Here is a 12,140-nt window from a genome sequence, read left to right as displayed (position 1 = left end):
GGTATCTTGGTTGAAGAGTGGGGCAACATCTCACAACAAGAACTGTCAAATCTGGTGCAGTCCATGAGGAGGATATGCACTGCAGTACTTAATGCAGCTGGTGGCCACACCAGATACTGACTGTTACTTTTTGACCCCACCTTTGTTCAGACACACATTATTACATTTCTGTTAGTCACATGTCTGCGGAACTTGTTCAGTTTGTCACAGTTGTTGAATCTTGTTATGTTCATACAAATATTTACACATGTATAAACGCAGTTGACAGTGAGGACGTTTCTCTTTGCTGAGTGTACAAGGGGTACCGGTACCGAGTCAATGTGAGGGGGTACAGGTGAGTCGAGGAAATACATAGATTAGGGCCTACAGCATTTATTTCATTTGACTGATTTCCTTATATGAACAGTAAAATTGTTGAAATTGTTGCATGTTGCATTTATATTTTTGTTCAGTATATACAGTACCAGTAAAAAGTTTAGACACCCCTACTCATTTAATGTTTTTTCTTTATTTGTTACATTGTAGAATAATAGTGAAGACATCAAAACTATAAATAACACATATGGAACTATGTAGTCACCAAAAAAAGTGTTAAATCCAAATATATTTTATATTTGAGATTTTTCAAAGCAGCCACCCTTTCCTTGACACCTTGGCACACTTTTCATTCTCTCAACTAGCTTGATGGTGTAGGTCACCTGGAATGCATTTCAATTGACATGTGTGCCTTGTTAAAAGTTCATTTGTGAAATTTCCTTCCTTCCTAATGCATTTCAGCCAATCAGTTGTGTTGTAACAAGGTAGGGGTGGTATACAGAAGATAGGCCTATTTTGTAAAAAAGCCAAGTCCATATTATGGCAAGAACAGCTCAAATAAGCAATAAGCAATAAGCAGCCCATCATTACTTAAAAGACATGAAGGTCAGTCAATGTGGAACCAAAAAGCGTTGATGAAACTGGCTCTCATGAGGACCGCCACAGGAAAGGAAGACCCAGAGTTACCATTTCTGCAGAGGTTAAGTTCACTAGAGCTACCAGCCTCAGAAATTGCAGAACAAAAATGCTTCACAGAGTCCAAGTAACAGACATCTCAACATCAACTGTTCAGAGGAGACTGTGTGAATCAGGCCTTCATGGTTGAATTGCTGCAAAGAAACCACTACTAAAAAGGACACCAATAAGAAGAGACTTGCGTGGACCAAGAAAAACACGAGCAATGGACATTAGACCGGTTTAAATCTGTCCTTTGGTTTGATGAGTCCAAATTTGAGATTTTTGGTTCCAACCACCGTGTCTTTGTGAGAGTAGGTGAACGGATGATCTCTGTATGTGTAGTTCCCACCGTGAAGCATGGAGGATGAGGTGTGATGGTGCTTTGCTGGTGACACTGATTTGTCTGTGATTTATTTAGAATTCATGGCACACTTAATGGCACACCACAGCATTCTGCAGCGATACGCTATCCCATCTGGTTTGCGCTTTGTGGGACTATCATTTGTTTTTCAACAGGACAATAACCCAACACACCTCCAGGCTGTGTAAGGGCTATTTGACCAAGAAGGATGATGGAGTGCTGCAACAGATGACCTTGCCTCCACAATCTCCCGACTTCAACCCAATTGAGATGGTTTGGGATGATTTGGACCGCAGAGTGAAGGAAAAGTGTGGGAAATCCATCAAGACTGTTGGAAAAGCATTCCAGGTGAAGCTGGTTGAGAGAATGCCAAGAGTGTGCAAAGCTGTCAAGGCAAAGGGTGGCTACTTGGAAGAATATAAAATATATTTTGATTTGATTAACACTTTCTTGGTTATTACATGAGACCCATTGCAGGATGTCAAGTTATTTGTTTATTTGTGCAGCTACAAATATTGGAGAGGCCACCTAGAAAATAAGATCTGTTGGTAAGCTATATTCCTAATATTCAGGAAACTATAGATCCTGAAGTCTGGTTCTCTGCCATTACCATAACATTATAAATACTTTCCATAAGCCTAAAAGTCTAAAAGATGGCCATGTAAGCTAAAATTCAGCCCAATGCTATTACTCCTATATATCAAACAGCTCAAGGTGTCCTTAATTGAAATGGTTGTCAGCAATAAGTGTGAGTTGCACTTTTATGTAGTCAAAGTTTTTCTATTATATTGACAAGATATTCGAGTGACCGCTCTAACAATGTCCTCAAAGATGGAAGGCAGGCGGAAGGAGGCGAGATCAGGTGGGATCACTCTAGCCAATGAGAGGGCAGATTTGTGTAAAGAACAGGCCATAGAGATAGATACAGGACTCATCTTTGTATCTGTGCTATTATAGTGTTTGTGACAGCATGAGCAGCACCATTGAGGATTATAAAGCAGTACATGTTCATATTCATTGGCTGACTGCTCCCAAATCATAGGAATCCCCACCCAGTTGACTACTTTTAAAAAATGGTGGAGGCCCTCAATGGCAATGTCCATGTGAAAATGGGTTATATCCATGAGTCCTCTATCTACCTCTATGACAACAGGCAAAACTCTGATATAAAGTCTGGGTTTTTTAAGTTGACAAAATGCCACGTGTGTCCACTTATATCAGAGCATTCGTAACAACCTGACCACTATGAAACTTATTTTTTATCAAATAAGCCTCACGTAGCAAATTAGTGTTGACCAAATTCAACACGCTCTCATTGACCTACATACAAAAATATAAACCTCTCGCTTCACCTCTTTCTCTCAGATGTATGCAAGAGGTGCTCAGGAAAACCGACTACAGGGTCATTTCAGCAAGCCATGTCACCCACCATCTCAGATTTTTTGAAATAGTTTTTTTGTTGTTGTTAGAAACAGATAAGCACTCCGGCAACATTATTTTGCGGAATTATAATTTGATCTGAGAAATGAAGGTACCTGATTGCACCCAAATTGGCCATTTTAATTTGTAGGATTCATACATATAATATGCAATCATTATAGAACCTAACAACCGATTTGCCCCAAACTTTTTTCTAACAATGAGTAAGATATGAGGAATTCAAAGAAATGGTAAAAAGACGCACATGGATATAGCATCAGTTCTGTGTCTGACGAGAACCCCCCCCCCCCAAAAAAAAATATATATAATAATCTATAAGTAACATCATTGAGTTGTCCATAGACTGGTTATTCCTTCACATTGAGGGAGGGGGGACAAAAAACCTGCCAATATCTGGATGTTGGATGGGACATAAACCTAACAACTTCAATGACTAATTTCTCTGAACAGGAGAAAAATAAATCAAAGAATAAATTACATTGGATGAAGAAACAATACTCCGACCCTCAGCTCCATACTACTTGTCAGACACAGACAAACTGACACTATATACTTTTTGTTGGGGTGGGATTGGTGTGGGACTTTGTCCATTTCTTTGGATTCTAAGTCATAGTTAGAAATAAAGTGTAGTCCAAATCAAATGTCAGTTACTATATTTATTGAATATTATATGAATCCCATAAATTAAAATAGCCAATTTGGGTGCAATTAGTTTCTTAGAGATCAAATTACATTTCAACAAAATAATGTTGAAGTAATGCTAATCTTATCTGTTTCTAACAACAACAAAAAACGATTTCAGAACAATCTGAGATGGTGGGTGTCAAAATCCTCTTTCTTGTGTTTTTGGAGGTGGAACGACCCTACAACTGTTCAGAATCATTTCACTGTATTGTCAGAAAAGCATTTGGGAGAATTCTACTAGAATCAAATCTGTCCATATTCAAGTCAAACAGGAATAGGCCTACTATTACATAAAAAAATGCCTCCCATCCACACGTCCCCACCCTGACATTAGATGGGGGTGTCAGAAACCACATGCAAAGTTGCATGCAGCTGCAGCAGAGGACAAGCACAGAGGACAAGGGAAGTGAGTGACTTCAAATCTCTACCACATTCACCTCCCCAAACGACATCAACCCACTGAAACCACTCAGGATGCAAAATAGCCTAGGGCGATCTGTTTGTTCAGATGATGCTTTTCAAATGGGAGCACTGTGATTCTCTGGGTGGAGCCCCATTCACACACAGCATGGCTCATAGAATTACCAGTCTGACAAAGACAACATCTCAGAGGAATGCCCCTCAGTGTCCTGTCAGAACAGGTTCCAATAGGAAACAATGCCCATTGTTCTGTCTGACCTGCAGTGGATGAATAGTCAAAATAATAAATGTACGCAAACAAAACATGAGGAATAGTTCTCACATGATACTACATTCCTGTAGTAAAGGCCAAGAAATAAAACTGCTGTTCCTTGTTCCCACAGTGAAATGACAATGACAAACAAAGTTGCTCTGTTAGATGTACACTCCATAATGGAACGTTAATGCCATTCCAATTACACACTCATTCAATAGTAGTTTACGGGCTGTGGTACTGGCAGTCTGACAAAACAAGCTAAACAACTCATACCATTTTCTCGTAAGGTGTGGTGTAAGAATGTAGCACTGCAAGTGCAACAGTTCATTGCAACAACGAACCTCTAAATAACAATGTAACTCTGACCTGTCAAAATGAGCAGCAAGCACTCAAGCACCTCCGGTGCTTGGAAACCACTCATACATTAGTCAGTCTCAGTCCTAAACACACGGGTCCAATCTAATGAAAATAAAACAAGTATCATTATTTAGGCTTAACGCTATCAAAAGCATACAAGGTAACATGATTTTTATGAACCACGCTGGTCCTTACAGTAGACTACAGTAGGCTAGGCTGCGCCTAATATATATATATATATATATATATATATATATATATATATATTAGTCTCACTGACACTGCAAAGGTGAACGACCGTGGACGCCACTGCCTACCTGAGCTTTAGGTTAGCCATGAATTCCTCCAAAGAAACGCTGTCCAGAAGAACAAAGTCAGCCTTTCCAAACTCCAGACTCTCGTGTTCTGCCATGTTGTATTTTGGTCCCCCAAAAAATATCGGGTCAGGGGAAAATATCTCTATATTTTTTTTTTATAAAAGAAAACTTCACTGTTTTGAAGCGAAGTGCTCCTCCGCCACACCAGGTAAACGATGGTGAGCTCGTCAGTTCACCGATTCAAGCGCTAAATGATCGATGAGCATGGTCTTCGTTCGTCTAATCAGCAGTACGCGTCATACATTGTTATTTGTTTTACTCATTTTGAGTAAGCTGAACAAATAAGCACGTTAGGAAACGACACAAAACAGCCAAACTAAACCAATAGCAAAACGTATATCATTTTTTTTTTTTAAACTCATTACTCTACCCGGTTTGAAAAAGTAATGGTTATTCCAGAATATGAATTCACATCCAGACAGACTTGTTGCTTTCGGCGAGAAGATATGGTTACACTAACGCCTATCCATAGAGCCCTTTCCTTGAATTTCTCGTCTCGACTTTATACATACGAATAGAATCCCACCCGCCTCCCGACGCTCCTCCTTCTGAACGTGTCTGGTGTGTAAATTTGAAAATATTACCCAAATCCCCCAAAACCAATACTGAACAGTTTAGTAAATTTCTCGGGGATGGCGAGTCATTTTGACGAGTTCTCCAAAGAAAATTCAGGTACGGTCATGGCCTCAAATGATGCCCTATAATGATACCATATAAGGAAACATTCATTGCCTACAATTTATCTTACATGCAGGCCTACCATTTGTGACATTGGGTACTTTATGTGTGTCAAAAATAATAAGATTTAAAAAGACATAGCTTAATAAATATAACAAATTGTTAAACTAACTCAACTCCCTGTCACAGAATTTGGACCACTATCTGACCATGTATAAGATGAGGATGAACATATGACAAAAACACTTATAGTTTCTTGGAAGTAGGCCTACTGAACATTGCCAAACTCAAACTCAATACATAGGTTTACGAGAGACAGCTGATGCTGCGGTACAATCTGGTTTATCACTTCACTGATGCTGCTGCAATCTGCCTACTAATGGCAATTGTATACGCTAGTATGCCATCTTGTGTTTCAGAGAGGTATTCATTTATAATATCTTACTACTGTACTGTAATCGTATTGAAATGCAGAAGGCCTGTCTTAGTGATATACAGTATCAACTAACACGTCGTTATTCTGAACGTCACATGCGGGAAGTATTTTTGCTGGTGCCTTTTGCCTCTCGGCAGTTCCACTGTAAAGGAATCCGATTGTTCACTTTAAAATGTTTGCCAAACAAAAACCACTCATTTAAAAGCTTAACAAACCAACTCTATGCACAATAGCTACTTTGAACAATTGAACACAAATCTTCACAAAAACACATTTACTGGAATAATTGTGCAAATGCAAAGTTTGGTAACAGAATTTGGGTAAAATCTCCCTCTGTTTTTTTTATGCACTCACAGCTTTGAATTAAGATGAAAAGATGTCTGCAGAAAGAATGGGGTGTCAGCGTTGACATGACACCTTGAGTTTGAAAAAAACACATTGTTTGGATATTGTACTAGAGTAGTCGAAGTGGATTTACATCGGGTAACAGAATTACATCATGGGTCCCTGATCTGTACTATACAGAAATGCATAATTATGGATATTAATATTATTCTCTTTATGGTGATGTATCCTGAATAAGTACACAAAGGTAGAAATATGCAATATCCTTATTTTGCATATTTGGTTATTCCACACACGGGCTATTATTGTATTGATCTCTGCTCACAAACAAGACCACAGTTGGTTGTTCCGGACCAGACCAAATCTGAAATAATCATAGACGTCTATGTTTCACAAGTTTGGACATCACAGTACAGTACAGCACAGCACAACACAGAGTAGAGTTCCTTACAGTACAGTAGATATGTTCAGTACAGTATAATACAGTACATTATACCCTACTGTACTGTACTGTACTGTACTGTTGTGCTATACTTTTCTGTCCAAACTTATGAAACATAGACGTCTATAAATGGTTCTGCCAGGGAGGACTGGCCAAATTTCAAGTACTTTGTAACATCCATGGATGTCCGGTGTCGGTCGGTGCTCAGTGGGTGAGGATTCTTGTTACAGTAAATGAAAGAGGGTAGGTATCATGGTGGTTGGTGTCAGTAATAGCCAGGAGAGGTGACATGAAGTGGAGAGAGCGAGCGAGAGAGAGCGAGCGAGTGAGCGAGCGAGAGAGAGAGAGAGAGAGAGGGGTTGTCCAAACTGTTTTCACAGTCTCACTGTGACCACCAGATGACAAAAAAAGAAAATAAAAAAAGTTATTAGCGGAACATAACAGTATGCCAGTTGGAGGACAGTCGCAGGTGACCTAACTGTGGTTTATGACTACTACGATTTCCCATTGTAGCTAATTAAATTACAGTAATTCCTTTACCGATTTGGTTACAGAATTAAGAGTTTTAATCACATAGTAATTTATAAACAAACTTGATATCAGTAAAAATACTTTAACGAAGTGGTAGGTCTACCTCTACTTGTTACTACAGTCAACTTTCATTATCCTCCTTCCTCATGACGGAGAGAAATTAGAAAATATCTTAAAGATCTGGGGTTTTGTAATGGAATTACAAGGCACAAGGCAATGTTTCTTACACTTTCAGAGGACAAATAATTTCTTCAAAACTAAATATATGTGTTGATATTATACTGGACAAAAATATAAACACAACATGCAACAATTTCAAAGATTTTACTGAGTTACAATTTATAGGAGGAAATCATTGAATTGAAATAAATTCATTAGGCCCTATGGATTTCACTTGGCCCAAATTTGAGCAAATTTCTTTTGAGAAATAAGCTTTTTATGGGACTGGAACATTTCTGGGATCTTTTATTTCAGCTCATGAAACACGGGACCAACACTTTACATGTTGCATTTATATTTTTGTTCAGTGTAGTTTGCAGGGGACTTTTACTTCAACATTATTGTGTTTTGATGTATTTCTAATACCTTTTAAGACTGTTTCTGGTAGATGTTTAAGACCCCTTCTCCACTTGTTTGGCCAGAAAACAAATCCTTTAAAGTTTCATCATCTAAAATTCCCGGAATTCCTTAAATAATGTGTCTTTAACATTATAGTTTAGTTTTCTAATTTCTTATTTTTGATGTAAAAATTGTTTTTGCATCACTCCCACAAGTTTTCATGCTTTGTGGGTCAAATATGACCCGTATGTATTTCCTATGGAATTCATTGCATTGCACTCATCAAACCTTTCTTTTTGCTACAACAATAAAATAAATGTAATTAATGAAGTATTTATTAAACATCTTGTTTTTAATGTTTATTAATCGCTGTTTTCATTTCTCCTTTTTACATTTTTTTTTAGGGGTAGATCAGCTTTAATATTGCAGATAGATTGTAGCTTCCATCAGTGTGTAATTGTCTGCATCACTTCCAATCCCCCATATATTTTTGGGCAAATATATATTGGAAACACACACACACAGTTGAAGTCAGAAGTTTACATACACTTAGGTTGGAGTCATTAAAACTCGTTTTTCAACCACTCCACACATTTCTTGTTAACCGACTTGCCTAGTTAAATAAAGGTTAAATAAATAAATACAAATAAAAATGCCCCCAAAAAGGTCTGTGCACAGCCCTGAATCTTTTAATCAAGCTTCTAAACAGAAAAATCTGGAATAATTATGCATTTTGTGATAAATTCGCACAAAATTTGGCACGGCGATAGATTCATGTAAAATGTTTACATTTTAGTATATTTAGCAGACACTAGAGTAACTTGCAAGAGCAATTAGGGTTAAGGTCCCTAATAAATTTGGAACAGAGGTATGCTTATGGACCCTGAGAAGATATGGCGCCACCACAGATTTGTGTGGCTCAGTTGGTAGAGCATGGCACTTGCAATGCCAGGGTTGTGGGTTCGATTCCCACGGAGGACCAGTACAAAAACAAATATGAAGATGTATACGCTCACTACTGTAAATTGCTCTGGATTGCCTGAGAGACCGGCCCATTCAACATCACCAGCTGTCATCATCGGCAGCTCTATGGTGAGAAACATCTCGGTTCCCAATGCAAAAACCCTGTGCCTCCCAGGAGCACAGGACATCACAAGGCTGCTTTCGACTGTTCTACAGCAGATGCCGGGAGCTGACACTGTCGTAGTCCATGTAGGGTCAAATGACATCAGGAGTGCTAGCTCGGAACATCTGAAAATGTATTTTAAAGAACTGATTTTAGTATTTAAAGACTCAAAAAATGGGCAATCATTTCAGGTCCAGTACCATCGTTGGGTCGCCGCGGGTGTGACAGATTAAGCAGGCTACTGGCATTACACATCTGGCTAAAAGATTACCGTAGCTCTGCTGGAATCACTTTTATAGATAACTTTGACTCCTTCTGGAAACAGAAGATGCTCTACAAGAATGACGGAGTCCATCCAAATCATCTTGGCTCCTCGACTCTGTCCACGCATTTCAAGGCTGCTTTGAAACAATGACATCAATGACCCAAGACCAGCTCAGTTAATCCCTACCATTGTTATGAGTCATCATATTGCTGCATCAAATGTACATTATCCTAGGGGTGTTGGCTGACAATGTAAGTAACTTAAATTATGTCCCCCTAATTGCCCTGAATACCTCTGTTGATCCTATAGCAATTGTATGCAGTAATCAAGAGCCTTTGAACTAGAGTTATACTGTTAGCACTGCGGCGGTGTGCCCTAGGGAACACCACTTTGTGCATCTCACCCTGCACTACAATATAAATAACATGAGCAAGTCTAGTTCTGATATGCATTAAAAACAATCAAGCAACCCAGAAAAGTGCAAAATAATTGTCCATATTAACATATGCAGCCTGGGAAACAAGGTCCATGAAGTCAATAACTTGCTTGTAACAGATGATATTCATATTCTGACTGTCTCTGAAACTCACTTAGATAATACCTTTGATGATACAGTGGTGGCAATACATGGTTATATCATCTACTGAAAAGACAGAAATGCCAACAGTGGCGGTGTTGCGGCCAGAACCACATTCCTGTAAAGCTTAGAGACGATCTCATGTTAAATACTGTAGAAGTAATATGGCTACAGGTTAATCTGCCTCACCTTAAGGACATTCTTGTGGGTAGCTGCTCTAGACCACCAAGTGCTAACAGTCAGTTTCTGATTGACGTGTGAAATGCTTGATAATGTATGTGATATCAACAGAGAAGTATATTTTCTGGGTGATTTAAATATTGACTGGCTCTCATCAAGCTGCCCAATCAAGAAAAAAAACGTCAAACTGTAACCAGTGTATGCAACTTGGTTCAGGTTGTCAGGCAACCTACCAGGGTATTTACAAACAGCACAGGAATTAAATCATCAACATGTATTGATCACATCTTTACTAATGCTGCAAACATGTAAAGCAGTATCCAAATCCATAGGATGTAGTGATCACAATATAGTAGCCATATCTAGGAAAACCAAAGTTCCAACGGCTGGGCCTAATATAGTGTCTAAGAGGTCATACAATAAGTTTTGTAGTGATTCATATGTTGATGATGTTAAGAATATTTGCTGGTCTGTGGTGTGTAATGAGGAGCAACCAGACGCTGCACTTGACGCATTTATGAAATTGCTTTCTCCAGTTACTAATAAAAATGCACCCATTAAGAAAATGACTGTAAAATCCCCTTGGATTGATGAGGAATTGAAAAATTGTATGCTTGAGAGGGATGAGGCAAAAGATATGGCAAATAAATCTGGCAGCCCAACTGATTGGCAAACGTACTTCAAATTAAGATTTTTTTTTACTAAACTTAATAAAAATAAACTATACTATGAAACAAAAATAAATTATACAAAGAGTGATAGTAAAAAGCTTTGGAGCACCTTAAATTACATTTTGGGAAAAAAGGTTAACTCGGCTCCATCATTCTTTGAATCCGATGGCTCATTCACCACAAAACCGACTGATATTGCCAACTACTTGAATTACTTTTCATTGGCAGGAAAAACAAACTTAGGTATGACATGCCAGCAACAAACGTTGACACTACACATCCTAGTACACTACCGGTCAAAAGTTTTAGAACACCTACTCATTCAAGGCTTTTTATTTATTTTCACTATTTTCTACATTGTAGAATAATAGGGAAGATATCCAAACTATGAAATATCACATATGGAATCATGTAGTAACAAATAAAAATATATTTGAGATTTGAGATTCTTCAAATAGACACCCTTTACCTTGACAGCTTTGCACATGCTTGGCATTCTCTCAACCTGCTTCACCTGGAATGCTTTTCCAACCGTCTTGAAGGAGTTCTCACATATGCTGAGCACTTGTTGGCTACTTTTCTTTCACTCTGTGGTCCGAATCATCCCAAACCATCTCAATTTGGTTGAGGTCGGGCGATTGCGGAGGCCAGGTCATATGATGCAGCACTCCATCACTCTCCTTCTTGGTCAAATAGCCCTTACACAACCTGGAGGTGTGTTGGGTAATTGCCCTGTTGAAAAACTTGGTCCAAACCAGCTGGGATGGCATATCACTGCAGAATGCTGTGGTAGCCATGTTGGTTAAGTATGCCTTTAATTCTAAATAAATCACTGACAGTGTCACCAGCAAAGCACCACTACACCATAACACCTGCTCATCCATGCTTTACGGTGGGAAATATACATGCGGAGATCATCCATTCACCCACACCGCATCTCACAAAGACAAGGCGGTTGGAACCAAAAATCTCCAATTTGGACTCATCATACCAAAGGACAGATTTCCACCTGTCTAATTTCCATTGCTCTTGTTTCTTGGCCCAACCAACTCTCTTCTTCTTATTGGTGTCCTTTAGTAGTGGTGTCTTTGCAGCAATTCATCCACGAAGGCCTGATTCACACAGTCTCCTCTGAACAGTTGAGGTTGAGATGTGTCTGTTACTTGAACTCTGTGAAGCGTTTATTTGGGCTGAAATTTCTTAGGCTGGTAATTCCAATGAACTTATCCTCTGCAGAAGAGGTAACTCTGGGTCTTCCATTCCTGTGGTGGTCCTCATGAGAGACAGTTTCATCATAGCACTTGATGGTTTGTGAAGAAACTTTCAAAGTTCTCGAAATTTTTCGTATTGACTGACCTTTCTCTGTCGTTTCTCTTTCGTTTCTCTTTGCTTATTTGAGCTGTTCTTGCCATAATATGGACTTGGTTTTTTACCAAATTATGC

The 12,140-nt window shown here is 38.8% G+C and overlaps 1 protein-coding gene and 1 non-coding gene across 2 annotated transcripts in view; one reads left to right on the top strand and one right to left on the bottom strand.

Moving 5' to 3' along the window:
• The window catches only part of LOC139376412 (unconventional myosin-Id), a 123,872-nt gene extending 118,494 nt beyond the window's left edge, over window positions 1-5,378 (bottom strand). Inside the window, exon 1 of the mRNA XM_071118980.1 lies at window positions 4,829-5,378. Within this exon, the coding sequence (XP_070975081.1) occupies window positions 4,829-4,923 (95 nt within the window). The 5' untranslated portion in view covers window positions 4,924-5,378. The remainder of the gene's footprint in view (window positions 1-4,828) is intronic.
• Window positions 5,379-8,790: 3,412 nt separating this feature from the next.
• On the top strand, window positions 8,791-8,860 carry trnaa-ugc (transfer RNA alanine (anticodon UGC)). The gene has a single exon. It is a non-coding gene; the product is annotated as a tRNA-Ala (tRNA).
• Window positions 8,861-12,140: the final 3,280 nt, after the last annotated feature.

This window comes from Oncorhynchus clarkii, chromosome 20 (genome assembly GCF_045791955.1).
Source record: "Oncorhynchus clarkii lewisi isolate Uvic-CL-2024 chromosome 20, UVic_Ocla_1.0, whole genome shotgun sequence".
NCBI classification, from domain to species: Eukaryota; Metazoa; Chordata; class Actinopteri; order Salmoniformes; family Salmonidae; genus Oncorhynchus; species Oncorhynchus clarkii.
Note: the sequence above shows the minus strand (reverse complement) of the source record. Positions and strands in the feature narration are given on the sequence as shown.